Source organism: Zychaea mexicana (assembly GCF_025766255.1).
Source record: "Zychaea mexicana strain RSA 1403 chromosome Unknown BDB00scaffold_20, whole genome shotgun sequence".
Taxonomy (NCBI): Eukaryota; Fungi; Mucoromycota; class Mucoromycetes; order Mucorales; family Lichtheimiaceae; genus Zychaea; species Zychaea mexicana.
Window position 1 is genome coordinate 130,920 of NW_026516683.1, and position 16,569 is coordinate 147,488.

Here is a 16,569-nt window from a genome sequence, read left to right on the forward strand (position 1 = left end):
GTTTTTCCAAACACTAAATCGGATGTGATTTTCCGGCGGCAAAACGTACAAACTATTGCCACCTAGCGGACTATGATTACTGCAGTTATTACTGCTAGGAAACAGTGGTATATTGGGTCGTTGTCGTTGTTGTTCTTGTGGCAATGGATGTTGATCAAATGTTTCAGGAGCAGTATGGCGTGAGTCATGCCTTGTAGCCGACGGTAAATCGGAGAACAATGATCTTTTGTCAAACCGTGAAATCGATTCAGCAAAGACTGATCCAGTCCGACTATGTGTTGATTGTTTTTCAATAGGCGTAGAAACTTCTGAAGGTCGATAGCTTTGCTGGTAGTGGGCTGACATGGTATCGTTTTGCTTTGATTGATGTTGGTAATCGCCGTCATTGTTGTCGTTTTTGCTGTAAATGGTTGACGTTCGTTGGTTTCGATATTGAGGATTATGCGATGATGATGTTGATGTATTTTTTGACCGTCCTAGCGCTGTGGTGTCCTCTAACAATGGATCTATCTGCTCGCATCCGCGTAAATTAACTACTTGAGCTGCAGCGTCGAATATATGCTTTAAAATTTTGCGGCTTGTATGTCGTTGATAAATGAAATCGTTTGCGTTAACATATGTGCTGTGTTGGCTGTATGGTGGAGGAAGTGTGGATGGTGGAGAGGGATAATGATGCTTATGTTGATGATGATGCTTTTCGTTATAATGGTCGTGAGGAGGAGTGATCTTCTTGGATGGGCTGTTGTACACGGAGGATGCTGTATGCGATGTTGCGCCTGACGAGACGCCCGAGTAAAGCATCATGGGCTCTCGCACCGAATTGCTGTTGTTAAGCGATGATAGATTCTTGAAATCAAAGTCGTAATTCCACTTGTAAAACTCTTGTGGTGATGGAGGAGGAGATTTCCGATTTGCCCTGTTACTATCGTTAGTATCACCATCCATTATTGCGGCTGCGCTTGTCATGAGTGAAGGTCGATGATGATGCCTCCGATAGCGAAGACTGGTGTTGTTGTTATTATTATTGTGGAGCGGATCAGAGACATCGATTCCCGTGGTTGCTGACGATGGTTGTTGTTGCTGCTGTGTAGAAGGCGGTGTTGATATGCCTAGACCAGCAGTAACCCTTTCATCAAGAGCAATGCTGCTATCTGCACCAAATGTCATTATAGGCGGCGATTGAGAATGACTTGACCGTCTTTTCTTTCCATCATGTAAAAGCTTGTCGAGTTTGTTTTTTCGCCGTAATAAGTCGCGAGTAAGCGGTAAAGGAGGGGGTGATGCTGGAATGGTGGGAGAAGGTCGATTAAAAGTTGGTGATAATGAGTTTGGCGATTGTTCGAAGGGTGGTCCTGCCGCTTGTGTTGTCGTCGTTGGTGACGCTAATGCAATCGTTGGCGATGACGGCTGACGACGATGCTGGTACTGTTGTTGTTGCTGCTGCTGTTGTTGTATGTTTATTGAAGGCGGGGAAAGATTATCGTTTGCCTCGGTTAAAGTGATCTGCGGTACAGGTTGAGGTGAAGGTGGTTGTAAATGTGGATTATGACTGCCCCCACCACCCCTTTCTGCAGGTGGAGATTTCGGCTCGTCCTCGGGATCTGGCATTTCAAAAAATACTGGATCAGTAGAGGAAAGAGGAAAAAAGGGGAATTATAAAGAAAAAGAAGGGAATGAAGTAATGCCAGAATCACTTGGAGAGAATAGCTAAAACCATGGCTGGAATAAAATGATGCTTCGCCGTGCCCGACTAATTCAAGTAACGATGGGAACACTCTCTCTCTTTCTTTTTCGGTCAGTGACTGTTGTGAGGATACGTCTGAAACATCATCGACACGATTTCAGTTACTCGGATAGCAATAAACCACCCGCCCCCCCCATAAAAGACAGCAACAGTACGAACATATGCCCATGCTTTTTATTTGTTTGTATAAGCAACCATCTATCCATATCCTGGCTAATGTTTGAGGGCCCTCTCTCTTGATCTATGAAAAAAAGTTCCGCCACGTGCAACATGCATATTCTGATCCCGATGACTCTCTTCACCGCACAATCCTAGATTTTTATAGGCCCAAAACGGCTAATTGCTCCTTGAAAAGCATCCACTTGGTTTTTTGAGATCTGATTTAGCTCTTCGTATCAACATCAATCGCAAAGACGCTGTCGAGGGCTCATCAGAATTCTAATCACCAGCTTCTTTTCCATTATTTATTTGAAAATGAATAAACTGTTACCAAAGTTTTCTGTGTGTAAATTATGGCGTTTTTTGTTTTGGTGCACGGGACCACTGCCAGTATAGTAATAAGTATACGCCAAAATACCTTAGATATTGATGCGATGGGTAACAAAGAGACAGTAGGCGTAAATATAGACTAGTATCGATAAGAAAAAATCGGCAGTATCAGCTTAGTACCGCTAAACGACATTCCCTCATGCTCACTTATGCAAAGTTGTAAGGGAAAACCCGGTTGCTTATGTTTCAGGATGTTATTATACGTAATGCAATGGTATGCTAAATGCATAGTCGATCTCTATGGCGATCATCCCTTACAAGATTTCTGCCGCCAAGAATACCTCCAGTGTTGAACTAGCAGCAAGTGCAATGCTGAGCAATCTATTATTATACATACGGTGGAAGGGGTATATGGCGTTATGGGGTTATGTAACTTTGGAATATTCGAGGGAAACAGGGTTAAAGCTCCCTTTTTCATTCCAAAACGGGTATTATTGCTTCTTTTGGTTCCCGAGCTTCCAAATTAATAATGATTGCGCATGATTAATGTGCGTACAAGAATAGCTCTGTACTACAAAACTTCACTCGTATAGCACAATAAGAAGAGCAGTTATGCAGACAGTTCTGCGACTCACTACACTGATTTTGCTTGCACTCCAAGAGAGAATATGCAGCTATTGTCGAAACAGCGTGCATCCACAAATATGTCCTATTGCTAATAAAGACACGTTGGCGACAGCATGCACATACAGTTGCTTGAACTTTAATTTCGACAGGCTCTTCTTAATTGTTTCAAATCATGCATGCACAGTTATCTCATACCATGCGGTTCCGGGCTATCGACCAGTTAAGCTGACAAACATCATGAACAGTAACAGAAGAAATTATAGTTCCTCTAACGGTAGAATCAAAAAATGATACATATTATGATTGCACTCATCAGTAGTGGTGTTAATAAAAGGCGGTGCACACGCATCAATACAAGGAAGCAACCATTTTTGCAGTGCCCTGTTCATTGGAAAAGAGAATACAATGATGCTGCTAAACTTGTTATAACTGTAACGAACATCGGTGTCTCACTTAATTTCTGACGCCAGCTGAAACATCGAGGTCGTCTGTAATATATTGAAGTGACGCTTGACATATAGCCAAGTATAATTACCGAGTAAAAAACCCCTTACACGTCGCAACTCTTCGGCAACGCTTCAAGATATCGCATCTGACATTGGGGTTCTAGGCCTTGTGCGCAACACCACAACGCGCTTGGTACATCTATAGAGTAGAAGTCCACCACTCCAAATACCAACATATTAAGCACTGTAAAGATAAAGATAATCGATTAGTTTAATATGCTGCCTAAGAAGTGCAATTCTTTGTGCATGGCATGTAGCATATAACAGGTCAATGAAGGAGGATATAGTGCCTTAATTTATATATTTATATAGTACACCACGTATCTTTTTATTTAATTTATAAAAGGGAACTATGGAGGTTACTAACGCTCAAAGTATTAGTGGAATAAAAATATACAGTTCCGCTGTTCTCGTCGCCTTGTCGTCATTGACAATTTACTTTCCTTGCTGAGCCTTTTCAAGATCGTCTTCGTGTTTGGATTTGCTGTTGGCATCGAAATATGGTTTCTCTGCTTGAGGAGTAACGCGGAAGCCATGTCGACTACCAACGTCGAGATAATCAAAGATAGCATTGTGAGAGGTAACCCGGTTATCTATATATAGTTATAAGTGCAAAATGGTTTGGTCGTCAGAAATTTTGTAATTTGATTCTAACGGTAATGGTGGGTATTGTGGAGTCTTACCCCACACAGCAACGCTGTCTTCTTCCCATTTGAAGCGAACTTGAAAGTCATGACCAGATTCAATGTGACTATATTAAAAAATTAACACATTTAGTTTCACGACTATTATTTGATCGATGTGATTTAGATAAAGGAGAAAATTTAGAACATACTTGTAAAGGAAGTTGAGGATTGCGTCTGATTCACGGCGAGTGAAACCAACAATGCGCTTGGTGAAGCCAGGTTGCACGTATAACGCTTTCCACTTTGTAACAGGATGGGTACGCACAACTGGATGCACGGTCTCGTGTGTTTCGCGACGTACAGCGTGTCCGGCCTTGTTTGCCTCGTCAACTTGCATCTGACCAGTGTGGACGGCTTCCAAGCCTTCAACAAACTTCTTCATTTGAGGGGAGAGGCGGTCGTATGCCGTGTATTGTGAGTTCCACATTGTATCTCCACCCACTATATAGAAAGAAAAAGATAAAATGGCATATTATATTAGACGCAATAGTTTATCATACATAATATCGCTCACATATTCATATATGTTTTCTAAGTCTTACCCGCTGGAAGCAAGTCAATCTTAAGCACGGTCAATCCTGGAGGTTGCTTTTCGTAAGAAACATCACTATGCCAGCCTAGAATTTTATGTAAAGTCAGTCAAAGTTCCTCATTTCTTGGGTACTGCTACTGTTGCTTGCAAACGGTAAAGAAAGTCGTATAGAGAAACATACCATTACCGGCACTGCGGTAGTTAAAAAACTGTTTAGGTGTCTTGGTATCAAAGTACACAACATGTATTTCTGGCAAACCCTTGGGGTGTCCGAAAGTGTTGTGGATGTGCCTGTTACAGAAACATAAAAGAACATACTACGGTCTTAGCATCATACGTCAAGTATCAGTAGCAGCAGCAGTTTTGCTATATGAATCTCAAGTGTATAATAGAAACCTACAAAGGTCCATAGTGTTTTCCCAACTCGATTGCTTCATGCACGTTGATGTCCTGCTTGCGGAAGAAAACGACACCGCGCTCAGCAACCAAAAGTGCCAAGTCATCCTTTTGTCGATCAGTAAGCCTGTTAAGCTGCAAGCCGTGGATTTCCGTGCCAATCTGAGGAGTCAAGTCAAAGATTATCTCGGCGTTATCGTACAAAGAAGCCTTCTTGGGATCAGCTCGGTGGCCAGGATCGACGTGTTCGAATTCAGCGAGCTCAGGATACTAGTAGTAGATAGCAAAAGACAGCACTGAGAGTATCAATTTAAGAGTTGTATTCATGATCTTAAAACATTGCTGTTGACCATATTTCATGTAGAATAAAGGGTAAGAATACAAACCTTGGTCTCCGGATAAACGAGATAACGACCCTTTTCACGAGCGAGTTGTTTCAGATCGAGTTTTCCTTGGGCAAGGGATTCAGCGTTTGGAGGGGCCATATTGGGTTATTGAAAGAAGTTGTTTGATACACTCAAACAACTGAAGTAGTGTGAAGATGGTGAGACAGTTGAAAAAAGAAAAGCGTTCGCTCAAAAAAGCTTATATATACACATATGTACGCAAGAAAGCGTAACTGGTCGCGATCATTCGAAAACTTGGTCACTTATGGCGCAATCCTTGGGTTGACTCTCTCACACATGCACCCGCGCAATCAAGGCAATAACTGCGAGCGGCCAGCAGATAGAGCATTGATGCGTCACTGGACACTATTACTGCCTTAAGAGAATTATCTCGCCTGATTATCAAGAATTGCGTAATAAGGGCCAGTAAGGCGCAAGAAAAAAAGTGTTATGGCATTAAGAAATACTCCATAGTTATAATAATGTTGTCTAGCCAATATTTGCTCAATCCGCGGTCCTTCTGTACTCATGGGAACAGTATGGCGCAACTAAGTCCCTTGATGATGAGAAAAATGCACAGCAATGCGAGTGGATGCCTTTTAAGTTTCAAGATGGAACATGCGTCTAAGATATGTATACGTTATGCAGATATCAAGCGATAAAGATACTGCTCAAGCAGTTTACTCTAATGTATGCTTTATGGTTGTGAAGGCATATGTTTTATAGACTTAGGCAATCTGTTTCTGTAATAGTTGACTAAAAATTTATTGATAATGAGGGGTGGTTTATTGTTTTACCAAGACACCAATGGACCAGAAGTGATTTCACAGTCGATACCAATATCATTTGAGTCGTTGATGTTGTTGCAGACGTAGGTAGCATTGCCTTCTGGTGGAGATACATCCATATCTTCAACGTAGATTTCGGAGCAAGGTGTGCCATAGGGGCAATCAAAGATAACGACATTGTTATCGTAGGAACCTGTGGTGGAGCCAGTGAATCCGCTAAAGCGCATGTTGCTAACCTCAATAAGAGAAGGACCTGGATAACCGTCGCAGCCACCATCTTCAGTGTACTCTTCTGGGTTGCAAGGATAGTGCGAATGGATCCATATGGGCAATTTCACGTTCGTGACTGTACATGATTGTTAACACACAGCTAAAAGAGTGAGAAAAACTACACGTCCATTAAATCACACCACGAGCCATACAAAGAAACGCGGGGGGAAAAAGTGTGCACTGATGCTCTTACCCGTAAAGTCTGTTGCAAAAAAGTTTTTGACATAGCCTGACGATCCAGCAGGATAGAACTGTGGAGTTTGGCAAAATGTGAGCATAAAGCGACGAATTATTACGTGCTCTCGTGTCACCGAAAAAAAAGATGTACTTTTCATACCTTGATTTGAGCGACTGCCCAACAGTCTTCACAAGTCATGCGTGTCATTGAAATGTCAGAAACCACATTGTAGTCAGCACCTTTGCCAAGACTGCCAACCGAGAAACCATGACCGCCCTTGCAATATACATCTTCAGCGGTGACAAAAGTAGTGCCTGATAATTACATTAAAATGTAAAGGTTAGTTTCAGAAATTCCGCCGATTCTTCTCACAACCAGTGAACTCATCGTACCATTTTTGAAGGCAATGCAGTCATCCTGGTTATAGATATCAACATGGCTAAAATGCAATTGCGTGCTGTCGTGCAAGTCGAAACCGTCGGTGTTTTTGGGCGGATTTTCAGTTGCACTTTCGGCGGTGAGGGTCAAATCGGTAAAGTTGACATTTACACAGTTGCTAAATTATCATCCAGCCGAAAATCGAATATGTGTTAATTTATGTGTTTCAAAGCATTACATATCAGCACATGAAACTGGGCGTTTAACCACAGGGGTCTATGGATAGCTAGTCGCATACGTACCGAACATTGAAAAAGTTATTGCACGGCTCATCCAGTTTAATGTTGGTGATTACCGAGTCTTCTAAGCGGATACCCAACAAAGCAAAGCGATCGTCCAATTGTTTGGCGTCGTACCACTCTTGACCGTTACCAAGTATGTGGCCTCCATCGCCGTCGGCATCACCCTTCAGCGTAACGCCTTTTCCTTCGAGCCAGATCCAGTTGTCCGTACCAGCGGCTTTTTGATCATCCATCGATTTAGGGAGAGCCAAGTTTCCGACCAAGTTGATGATAACATTGTCCAGACCATCCACCTCAAGTGGTGTCAGCAACTACAATTTTTTTTTACATTTGCGACATGTTTAATAATGATTGAGCATGCCATGTTTGATAGGCAGATTTATAAGGTGATACGCGCACACGCTTCTATTTACCTGGTATTCTCCTGAAGGAATCGTCACCATGCCACCCGTACCGCATTTCTGCAATGCTTCAAGAAGCTGTGGTGTATCATCCCCACCGGTTGGTTCGCCCAAAGTACAGTCTTCAGCGTTAGCCACTTGTACCATCATGACAAGCGCTGCTAACGCAGCCATTGATAATGTTTTGAAGTTCTTCAACATGCTGCTTCTTGTAAGGAACAGTTTTTTTTTGAGTTGTCAAGTATGTAGGAAACAGCAGAACTGTTTCGTGTTTAAATATGCTTTTACATGATTACACAATAAAATAGTGACAAGATATACCACAGTAATTTACTATTGCAAATAAACAGCCTTTCCCACTTTCGGTATGGCCGATGTTTAGGGAAAAGTGAAGGAGACTTCTTTGTAATAGTAGTATGAGGCTTCGGACTATAGGGGAGTTCACTTTACGTTTAATTATGTTATTACGGCGTGAAGTCCGTGAAAATGCACGCTGCTGGATCGATATTATTACGCTGGTTCTTAGCAGTGTATGTAAGGCCACTCACCAAAAGAATTCCCATATGAAATAATCAAGAAGCAATAGCCCACCACAAATGATTACAGTTCCCGCACATGGGAATTATTAGATGCGTGGTACAACAGCACATAGTGTACAACAGGTCCCCGTTTATTCCTTATTTTGCCAACCAAATCATGGTTGCCAACTACTTCATTATGGTGCACTCTATAAGCAAATATATCATTTTACCACTCGGTGCTATATTCTGCCCATAGAATCGAAGAGAAAAGGAACATTATGTTTTTGCTGACAGCACAAAATGTTTGCTTATGCGCGCGTATGTGTGTGGCCGAACTTGCCATATCCTGTCGACAAGAAGATCAGTGATAATGATCATGTGATGAAGCAGATTTTGTGTACCTGACATACATTCAGATGTTCTATGTCCAAAATTCTCCTATTGAGCATGTGAAAAGCTGGATTCAGTAAAATCCGAGTGGTAGAGAGAGAAAATTATGACGACTTGCTACGCGATATTTCTATGTTACCAGTAAGTCTCCATATTTGGCCAATATATTTGGCTTATGTGGTACGATGGTTGGTATTAGCGGTGCCATTTCAGCACATAATATGCGCAAGCCTTTTTTTTTGTACTTGTACCTCCGTTTCTACGATAAATTGTGCGAAACGCTGTTGATCACCGGCAATATACGTATTACAAAAGCGGCAAATTTACGATGGATGGATTGCTGTTTAAAGCTTCTCTTCCTCGGCTATTAGGACTGACTAAGTTATCTTATGATGCCGCTCCATAATATGCATCAATCAATGCCAAATTTTCATGTGCTACTAATATGTAAAAGAAATAGTGCTAATTGTACATACGTTGAACATGTTGTTTTTAACTCACTAGCTCTAATAAAGGCAAGTAAATGAATGCACCTTCTGCGAACCGTCTTAATTTGCTCTCTAATATACGTACGTATAAACATTTTTATTTCAATGAATGTACATTATTCGTACTATCAAATAAAACAACATAGAACAGAAGATGCAATAAGTAGGGCCTACTGGATTCGAATGTGCTAAATATGCTATGTTGAATTGTGTATATCACTGTCAGCCATAATTCTTTGTATTTTTTAGAGAATACTAGTAACATTTTTTTCGCATATAGAAAATAGTAGAATATTTATTGGAAAAATTTTTGTTTTGTAGAGAAAAAAAGAAGGCTACATATCACTTGTCCTAAAAAGGTTTAAAACGAAAAAATTAACCTTCCCAGTCGTGGGCGGGAGTGCAATCAATACCGGCAGTGGCATTGTTGGCAAGGTTTTGGCAAAGGTACACAGGCTTCAACGAAGGGTCGTAAGGCTGCAGGTCGATGCCATCAAATTTGAATTCTTGGCATGGTGCGTCAGCGGAGCAAACAAGGTAAGCCATCACTTGCCCAGCCTTCTCGCTGCCACCACCAGTGATGTTTTGAAAAAGAATGTTGGAGATTTGCAGGTGGGCGGGATCAGCAAGGCATTCTTCTTCCTCAATATTGAAATAGCATTGATCAATCTGGATAGGGTTGTCTATATCATATAGATGGTGATCAGACTGACGTAAAGTGGATCAAAGTAATAGGGTAGCAAGAACCCAAAGAGGAATGGAAAAGGTCTTTACCAGAGTTGGTGACACGGAAGTCAACATAGGAAACATTTTGGACATATCCGAGAGAGGATCGTGGCCACTAAATAATTCAGGTATCGATTAAATTGATAATTGTAGATTAGTTTTGATAGTGACACACACACCAAATAATCTGTATATATATGATTACTTACCGTCTTAATACGGGCTCCGTTCTGGCAGTTTTCGCACGTTACATTTTTCACATACATGTTGGAGACATAGTCCGGCAACTCGGGAATGTTTCCAAGAGAGCCCTAAAAACGGTGATGCATGATGAGGAACTCAGTTTATATCGATAGCGCTCTAAATAACATAGGTGGTTGACGAACTTACGACCGAGATACCGTGGGAGCCATTGCAGTACAAGTTTTCGATATGGATGTTGGTAGTGTCTATTTATATGTATAAACATAGTTAAGTATCACCTCCTTTTCCGCAATACGGTACAGTAGCACTTTGCCAAGTCCTTGCATCTCTGTCCCGCCAAACGTTTTCCATCTTACTAGTCTTGATAGCAACACAGTCATCAGAATTGTTGATGTGTGAGTTAATAATGGTGATTCCATCGACTTCGCTAGTATCCCAACCATCGGTATTGTGTGGCTATTACAAAGATTTTGTAACGTAACAAGAAATGTCAGTTAACCCAAAAGTTCTTTTGCATATTTTGTTTTGACTTTATATATAAACATCAGCTATTGGTATTACCTTTTCACCATACTTGTTGTCGATATCTTCGATGAAAATATCCTCGAACACCACATTCTTGGAGCGATGGACGTAAAAGTTCCAGTTGGGCGAGTTTATCATTTTCATGCCACGGACATCGAGACCATCAACCATGAATGCCATCATGACAGGTCTGTTGCTAGGCAATGGATCCAAGTGCCACCATTCTTCGCCAGAGCCGTAAATCTCACCACCATTACCAGTAACCTTGACATTCTTTCCTTGAACCGTAAAGAAGGCGCTGACATCTTGCACAGCACCAGGAACAGGTGGTGTCGTGTCGTTATACATCCTGTATACAAATGCATTAGTTTCTTTCTCGTGCTTATAGAGCATATTTCTTCATTCTCAATCATACAGTAATAAAACAATTGAACTTACATGTTGAAGGGGTAGGTCAAGCTACCATCAAAGACGATTTCAACATCGCTGAGCTCTGGCGTCACAATGACATCACCCAACAAGTATGTCTTGTTCTTTGAGAACACGACCCGGCCTCCATTCTTGCACTTTTCAAAAGCATCCATGATAGCCTTTGAGTCATCCAGTCCGTTGTGCTTTACTTGACATTTGCGGTTAGGTGCCGCGCTAACGGCTTGGCCAGCAAGCAGGAGAGTTGTCGTCGCCAGGACAGCAGAGAATGCAGAGAGTATTTTCATTTGTTGTTGTTGTTGTTGTTGTTGTTGTTGTAATAAAGACGATTTGTCCGCGTCAAAGAAGGCACTCTTTTTATATAATTAACAGATTTAAGCCTTATTTGACATCTGTGTAAAGCGTTGTATGTGTGTGCGTATTTTCTCACGTCTCGGTAACACATTTGAAAGTTACCATTTTACCAAATCAAAGTTTCTTTATAAAGCTATTACCCGGATGCGTGGAATCAGCCTAGCTTTGGTGAATTTCTACCAAGACCCATCCATTTATCCCTAATGTCCGTGAAAAATAGGCGTATTTTCTTCTGCTTAGCCGATGTTGTGCTTGTGCATGTGAAAAGCGTATGGATCAAGTTTTTCTTCTTCTTTTCAGCTGGCGCTTCATGCAAGTAGTCATCAGAGATTGCGCGGGGTAAAAACATCCCTCTTCCGCGTAAAATATAAGGGCCACTAAAAAGGTCCCCGTTTTTAAAACCATTGTCAATGTCCTAATCTCCGTATTTCTTTTTGTCTTGTCATCCGAGAAAAATGCACGTTATGGTAGATACCAATTCTCACACAAGGCACATAGACCACGACAGCGCCACACAAAGCCAGGTACCGGGGAAAACAGTGGGTGAGGTATATCCGCTCACACGAGTTATATTCCATGCTTATTGCTATGCCTTTTGTATATGTAATATTTCAAAACAGCTGTTTGTGCAGGATGTGCAAGGATATGTTAACAAGTCAAGTTTAAGATAGCTCATAGTAGGACATGGACCTCCGATTATTACCCAAGTATTTGGTGTAGTAATAGCATAATAGGTGTATACACTACTACTTCTTCCGAGTCGATGTACTTTATGGGCAGTATTATTACCCACTGTAATGCGTCATCATCGGCACAACTTTACGGGGGAAACCAAAGGATCTACTTGGGTATACAAGTTATGTATTGTATTCAGTAAATCGTCGTGCAACGTGTTTCAATTGAGAATGACAAGAATCTACGATTAGCTTACATATAATCACGAGACTTTGACTTGTGTCTTTTCAAGAGAAAGCTTGTCTTCTTTTTTTTTATCCTCCCCCCCTCCTCCTCCTCATCATCATCATAATACACTTCTTCCCAGTACCAGATCTCTCTTGTTGAGCAATCATCTTCAGCTAAAGAAGGTGTATGTAATTCTTTGTACTAAAGAAATGACTTGCAAAGCAATAGCATATTGATCAATGCCTACCAAATAATCCAAATGCGGGGGCTGATGTCACACATGATGATGGTCTATTTCTGCCAGATTCGTTTCTAAGGCGAAAAGAGCGACCCCAACCTATCACTACCCTTGAGCCATATTGAACAAAGCTTTCGGAAAGAGAAATATATATATGTATATATATAAAATGAATAAAAAAAGAAATATTGTACAGTGAAAAGAAGGGCTGGGAAGGAGCGGGGGAAGAATAGGACAAAGGGGAAGCAACATTATCTTTTTCATCTTGGGCCATTTTCCTGCTGGCCTTCATGTTGGTATCGGTTCAAATTATCGAGATGGTCAAAAAGCATCATGTTGTTCGTTGGAGCACTCGTAGTGTCGTTTGATATATAGCCTTCCATGATGGAGTTGGCTGCTTGTAAGCCCATGCTGGGGTCTCCCAGGCCCTGACCTGCAAGTACTGCTAAGAGATCCTCTCGTGTAAATCCTTCTGAAAGATAATCGAATGCGCTTTCTGGTATATTTGCTAATGATAATAGTCAGTTTTTCAGTCCAGTTGATAATAGTGGTGAAGAAGAAAAAGCCCTTACCATTTTTCAGAAAAGAGTCAGATGCTGGATCAACATTATTCAGGCCTTCCATTTTGATGGGCTCAGCGGTAGTATTATGTAGAGACGAAGACGTTGGGTAATCATTAGGATTATTCTCTTGCTTGATATAGTCCTCTACTTCCTCCTCCTCGCGCTTTATGTAACCTTGTTCCTCCATTGCAAAGTCGTCAAACGGATCACGGTCATCATCTCGATCCGGTGTGGCAAGCGCGGATGATGTGAAGGGTGCATATGTCTTTGGTGGCCTGCCGTTTGAGACATATGCGTTGATTGGACGTGCACGTGATGTAAAGGAAGATGATAATGGCGAGCCATAAGTGAGACTGCTAGGTGAAGATGACATCATGGCGTTTGTAGTGGGCATGGACGACGAATAGTTTGCTTGCTGCTGTTGATGGTGTTGCTGTTGCTTTTGGGGCTGAAGTTTGGGCGATGCCGAGCTCATGCGTGGTGATCCAGGAGTTGCATAAGGGGAGTATCGGCGTGTATGCTGCGGTGGTGGTGGTGATCCAATATGCATGTTGGCAATAGATCTGTTGAGGGAATAGGTGACAGAGCCTGGCGAACCGGGAGGAAGGAACGAATTCGGCATGGATGAGGGGCTACTTCCAGCAACGAGTAACGGAGATTGTGGCAAAGACGCAATACTTGTTGCATGTGCTGTTAAGGGAGATGACATTGTGCCCTGGTACGATCTGGGTCTACCAGATTCGCCCAGCTTGTTGTTGGATGATGATGACGGCAGTGGCGGTTGTGAATGACGCTGTGCCTTTCCGCTCTTGACAGCCCGAATGAAATCCCGTTCCTCCATAAGCCTTTGGACCAGCACTGCCTTTTTGCCTGTCGCAGGTTTGCCTCGCTGGCGAAGCATGTCCTTGAGTTCGGAGACGGTAATGTCGTCAAAGTTCACCTTTTCTAGCTGATCATCGAGTTTGCGTTGATGCTGCTCAGCATCTAATGGTTGCGGAACAGATGCACGTTGCACTCGCTGGATTTGGATTGGCATTGTCCGAGAAGGGAAATTGACGGCCTGGTGTTGTACTGAAGGACTCTTGGATGCTGCTCTGGCGGTATTGTTACTTCCTGCTCCTGGTATTGCTGTTGCTGAAGATGACGGTGATGCTGTTGGCAGTTGTCCTGCATCCATGATAGTACCACTGCTAGCTCCTACTTCTGCTCCTGACGATCCCTTGGTATCCTGGTAGTTTCCTAACGGCGAAGAAGAACCCTGTAGCAGCAAAGGGTCAGGGGTCAATGCTATTTGCGGACTTGACATGACCGAATCCATATCAAAGTCTTTCATGTTGCTGGACGGAAAATTTGGGACTGACGTGCCAAGTGTGGGTGACGGCTGCTGTACGTGCGCTGCCGAACTACCCGAAAATGACGATGGAGTTACCATAGCAGCAGAAGATCGACTACCGACTTTTTGCATCTGCTGCATCTGCTGTTGTTGTTGCTGTTGCTGCTGTTGTGGTTTCCGCGCGTAGGTAATCCTGAATCTAGCCTGCAGTTCGTTCTGCCTTCGTTGATGATCGACTTCCGAAGGCACTGAGGATGATATTGGCCTATTGCACGATGAAGCGATGCCTTTAATGGGAATAGGGCTGCTGGTCCGCTTTGATGCCCGTGCATTGTTGCTGTTGTTGTTTGTCCGCCTCTGCTGCTGCTGTTGTTGCTGTTTCTTGGACAACGTGGCGATATGTTCCCATGGCTGCTGCTGTTGTTGTTGTTGCTGTTTGAATTCTGGAGCTGGCGTTGCTGGGGAAAACAAAAGTCGAGCATTTCGATCAGCTGTTGTTGTGCCAGTAGTGGCAGCAGCAGCACAGGAACTGTCAAGTGACGGAGCTTGGAGTGAGCAGGTCACCCTAGGATCTATGTCGTCGGCTTTGTCATCCGATGATGAAGTTTCATCAAGCATCGCCGACAGATTAGATCGCATCATCATCGACCCGCCACTAGTAGTACCACCACCATCGTTCGTATCCATCGCACCTTCCACCATGCCAGTATCTTCTTCTTGCCCTTGTCGCATATGCATCATCCGCTGCTGTTCCTGCAAAAGTTGCTGTTGTCGTACAAAATTCGGGTCGGAAAAGAGGATCGCTTGTTCGTCCTGCTGACCGAGTGCCGTAAACGCATTTAGTATAGCATTTTCTGCTCCATGTTGCCTGTTATTGTCTGGCGCCAGAGACGAAGAAGACAAGTGCTGCTGCTGGTGCTGTGGTTGTGCCTGCTGTTGTTGCTGAGAAAACGCCATCATCATATTTTCATTGTTGTTGCTGTTGTAGCTGTTGTTATTATGGTGAGACTGCTGGTTCCAGCTGCCTGCGTCAATATAGGCGGACAAGTCTCCATGTGTATCAAAGCCATCTTGATGTTGTAGCTGTAAGTCGTCTAGACCTCTTGGCATATCGTATTCTTGACCGGCAAGTGACAAAAGTGGATTGTTCAGGAATGAAGAAGAATCGAATGGCTGTAGTGTTGTTGGGTCAAAATAAAGTGAGCTGTCATTGACCGTTGTTGAATGCTGCTGCTGTTGTTGCAATGGAATGTTTTGAGCTGTTGTTGCAGACGAGGGATCCTGCTGTTGTTGCTGCTGCTGTTGTTCTAAATAAAGTGGGAATGAGTCACCAGCGGAAAAGGACGCAGAGTCTAAATGATGTTGGTCCCTGTTGCTATGGTGGTGGTGGTGGTGGTGATGATGATTGGTCGGGATTGGTTTATTGTCGTGATGATCATTGTTGGAGTTTGCATTTCCGTAATAAAACATTGTTAAATTGCAAATTATTGCCTTGTGCGTTGCATTCAGCTGAATCGCGAAAAAAAACAGGTAACTTATGCGCTTCAAGCGGCGAAGTTTTTCTTGGAGCAGAAAAAAAGAGAGCACATTTTATTGCAAGTTTCAACTTCCGTTAATAAATGTATACAGCTTGTCTGCCTTACATACCGGAAGAAGCGTGGCACTTGACCCGACTGTTCAAACATTTCAATGTACTCCATCTGATGCTCACTGTACGCTAATGAACTAATAAGAGTGAATTGTTAAGCACCACTATAAAAAACAGTATTTCGAGAGACAACGGATTGGCAGGTTACCGACCACCACTTGATTCGTGTGAGTTATTACCACACAGCAAACCACAGCGTTTTTTTTTTCACTTGGACCTCGTTTTGGGAAGTCTATTTTTTCCCTTTAATAGACTTTTACAGAGCTGCTTTATGTATTTGTCTATCTTTAGTGCCTGTTTTGACTATCGCTTGCACTGCCTGTGTCCTTGAAGGACAGCATACCAAGATGAACCGAACCCTGCCCCTGGGTTGCTCAACTGTGCTTAATTAACATGCCAATCCATTCTCTATTTTGTGGCTGTAGCTATGTATGTCCCTTATAATTCACAGACTTGTTTCACATTATATAAGTACTACTGCGGATGTTATGTTTCCAATTTAATTGTTTTTATATAGAATATTTTACACATGAAGAACAGACTGTATAGTTATCAAGTCCAAAA

The 16,569-nt window shown here is 42.5% G+C and overlaps 4 protein-coding genes across 4 annotated transcripts; all 4 read right to left on the minus strand.

The window, feature by feature from the left end:
* Positions 1-3,801: 3,801 nt before the first annotated feature.
* Positions 3,802-5,465, minus strand: BDB00DRAFT_870330 (uncharacterized protein; the record flags this gene model as incomplete). Its single annotated transcript, XM_053126693.1, has 7 exons — positions 3,802-3,959; positions 4,050-4,117; positions 4,202-4,493; positions 4,595-4,669; positions 4,766-4,875; positions 4,985-5,250; positions 5,367-5,465. 7 exons carry the CDS (start codon positions 5,463-5,465, stop codon positions 3,802-3,804), a joined length of 1,068 nt encoding a protein of 355 aa, XP_052981740.1.
* Positions 5,466-6,159: 694 nt separating this feature from the next.
* BDB00DRAFT_870331 (pectin lyase fold/virulence factor) lies at positions 6,160-7,884 on the minus strand (the record flags this gene model as incomplete). Its single annotated transcript, XM_053126694.1, has 6 exons — positions 6,160-6,500; positions 6,618-6,675; positions 6,762-6,916; positions 6,995-7,158; positions 7,283-7,593; positions 7,696-7,884. 6 exons carry the CDS (start codon positions 7,882-7,884, stop codon positions 6,160-6,162), a joined length of 1,218 nt encoding a protein of 405 aa, XP_052981741.1.
* Positions 7,885-9,457: 1,573 nt separating this feature from the next.
* BDB00DRAFT_786288 (pectin lyase fold/virulence factor) lies at positions 9,458-11,253 on the minus strand (the record flags this gene model as incomplete). The annotated part of the gene is made up of 7 exons (XM_053120598.1): positions 9,458-9,765; positions 9,857-9,923; positions 10,018-10,119; positions 10,199-10,257; positions 10,369-10,468; positions 10,574-10,886; positions 10,976-11,253. The coding sequence occupies 7 exons, from the start codon at positions 11,251-11,253 to the stop codon at positions 9,458-9,460; spliced, it is 1,227 nt and encodes a 408-aa protein (XP_052981742.1).
* A 999-nt stretch (positions 11,254-12,252) lies between these two features.
* BDB00DRAFT_235065 (uncharacterized protein) lies at positions 12,253-15,926 on the minus strand. Its single transcript, XM_053116585.1, has 2 exons — positions 13,034-15,926; positions 12,253-12,969 (listed from the first exon to the last, which is right to left on the minus strand). Exons 1-2 carry the CDS (start codon positions 15,825-15,827, stop codon positions 12,722-12,724), a joined length of 3,042 nt encoding a protein of 1,013 aa, XP_052981743.1. The 5' UTR covers positions 15,828-15,926; the 3' UTR covers positions 12,253-12,721.
* Positions 15,927-16,569: the final 643 nt, after the last annotated feature.

Coding starts and splice junctions, on each gene's coding strand:
- BDB00DRAFT_235065 (XM_053116585.1), bottom strand. CDS start 15,827: ATGTTTTATTACGGAAATGCAAACTCCAACAATGATCATCACGACAAT. Junction 12,970..13,033: donor TGACTCTTTTCTGAAAAATG/GTAAGGGCTTTT, acceptor TATTATCATTAG/CAAATATACCAGAAAGCGCA.